Source organism: Penaeus monodon, chromosome 21 (genome assembly GCF_015228065.2).
Source record: "Penaeus monodon isolate SGIC_2016 chromosome 21, NSTDA_Pmon_1, whole genome shotgun sequence".
NCBI lineage: Eukaryota > Metazoa > Arthropoda > Malacostraca > Decapoda > Penaeidae > Penaeus > Penaeus monodon.
In genome coordinates this window covers 6,366,135-6,367,291 of record NC_051406.1, presented here as the reverse complement: position 1 = coordinate 6,367,291, position 1,157 = coordinate 6,366,135, and the positions used below count along the sequence as shown (strand labels likewise).

Genomic DNA, 1,157 nt, shown 5'->3' with positions numbered 1-1,157 from the left:
CTTTTGTTTAACAAAAAGTAAAATCAGCATTTCAATCGGTCTTTCAGAAGTGTAAAGATCCTCACGCAATGTTAAGAAGTCCGTGAGTGGAAATGAAGTTTGGGGAAATATATGACCGGCCCTGAGAACATTTCCTATTTTCCCCGATTTTGCAATTGCATTCAACACTTACACCATTCACCTTAATAAAATCGCTAATTTATGCTTTCTTCGTGGATTCACGATGGCCCATCTTGGTAGAAATGTTGAAAGCAAGTGTTAAGATCTTTCCTTTCGTATAAAGTAAAACGGGATGTTAAGATAATCAGTGATTTTTGTCTCTACGGAATATGATGCACCGTGATAGAAGCTTCACGCATATTTAAGAATGTGACTATTGTTCAAGTATTCAGATTTACGATAATAAATGATCTCTTAAATCACTTTCTTTGCTTTTGTTGCAAACGCTTCCCTTTTCTTTACGGTAAGGAAATACACTAGCCACTGATGCTACCGAAATCTGTTTTTAGAAACGACAAATGAACATATTGTTTAGAGAATACACAAATGGCAATGGGACGTTAGTTAAATGTATTTAGAACATTCAAAAACTATTAAACGGCTGCCACACATGAAACAGATATGCCATAGAAATCTACTTACCGCATTTCTGAAATATTGGTTCACCGTCTTCTGGCTGATGCAATGGACATGAACTTCAGTGCACTCTTGGGCTGCTTACAGGTTTCCGTCTCATCACACTGAGGCTAATACTCCATTTCCTCTATCTAGATTTCGCTTGTTCATCTTGCTTGATGAAATGATAACTTCTTTCTCTTGGCGAGTAATTTAAAGATACTTCGGCCTTCAGCACTGGATGCCGAACACCGCAGAACACCGAACACTTGTTCAACTGGTCTACTGGTTTATATTTTTCAATTATTTGATCTGTCTTCGTTAAGGTGTTTCAGATGCACAACTTTAGTACAGTGACTTAGTACATTTCGGCTACGAAGACATTTACAGTGCCCTTATCAGAGGCCTGTAATTTCATCCTCGTCTTATAATAAAAGAGTTAAAGAACCAAAGGCAGTGGGAGAAGAGTAGATGATGACGAAGAAAAACAAAAAACAAAAGCTAAGTATTCCAGCGCTTCCACTTTCGACAGCCAAGAAGTA

The 1,157-nt window shown here is 37.7% G+C and overlaps 1 protein-coding gene across 1 annotated transcript in view; it reads right to left on the bottom strand.

The window, feature by feature from the left end:
* Positions 1-1,151, bottom strand: part of LOC119586138 (zwei Ig domain protein zig-8-like) — a 54,821-nt gene extending 53,670 nt beyond the window's left edge. Inside the window, exon 1 of the mRNA XM_037934830.1 lies at positions 643-1,151. Coding sequence (XP_037790758.1) covers positions 643-647 — 5 coding nt within the window. The 5' untranslated portion in view covers positions 648-1,151. The remainder of the gene's footprint in view (positions 1-642) is intronic.
* Positions 1,152-1,157: the final 6 nt, after the last annotated feature.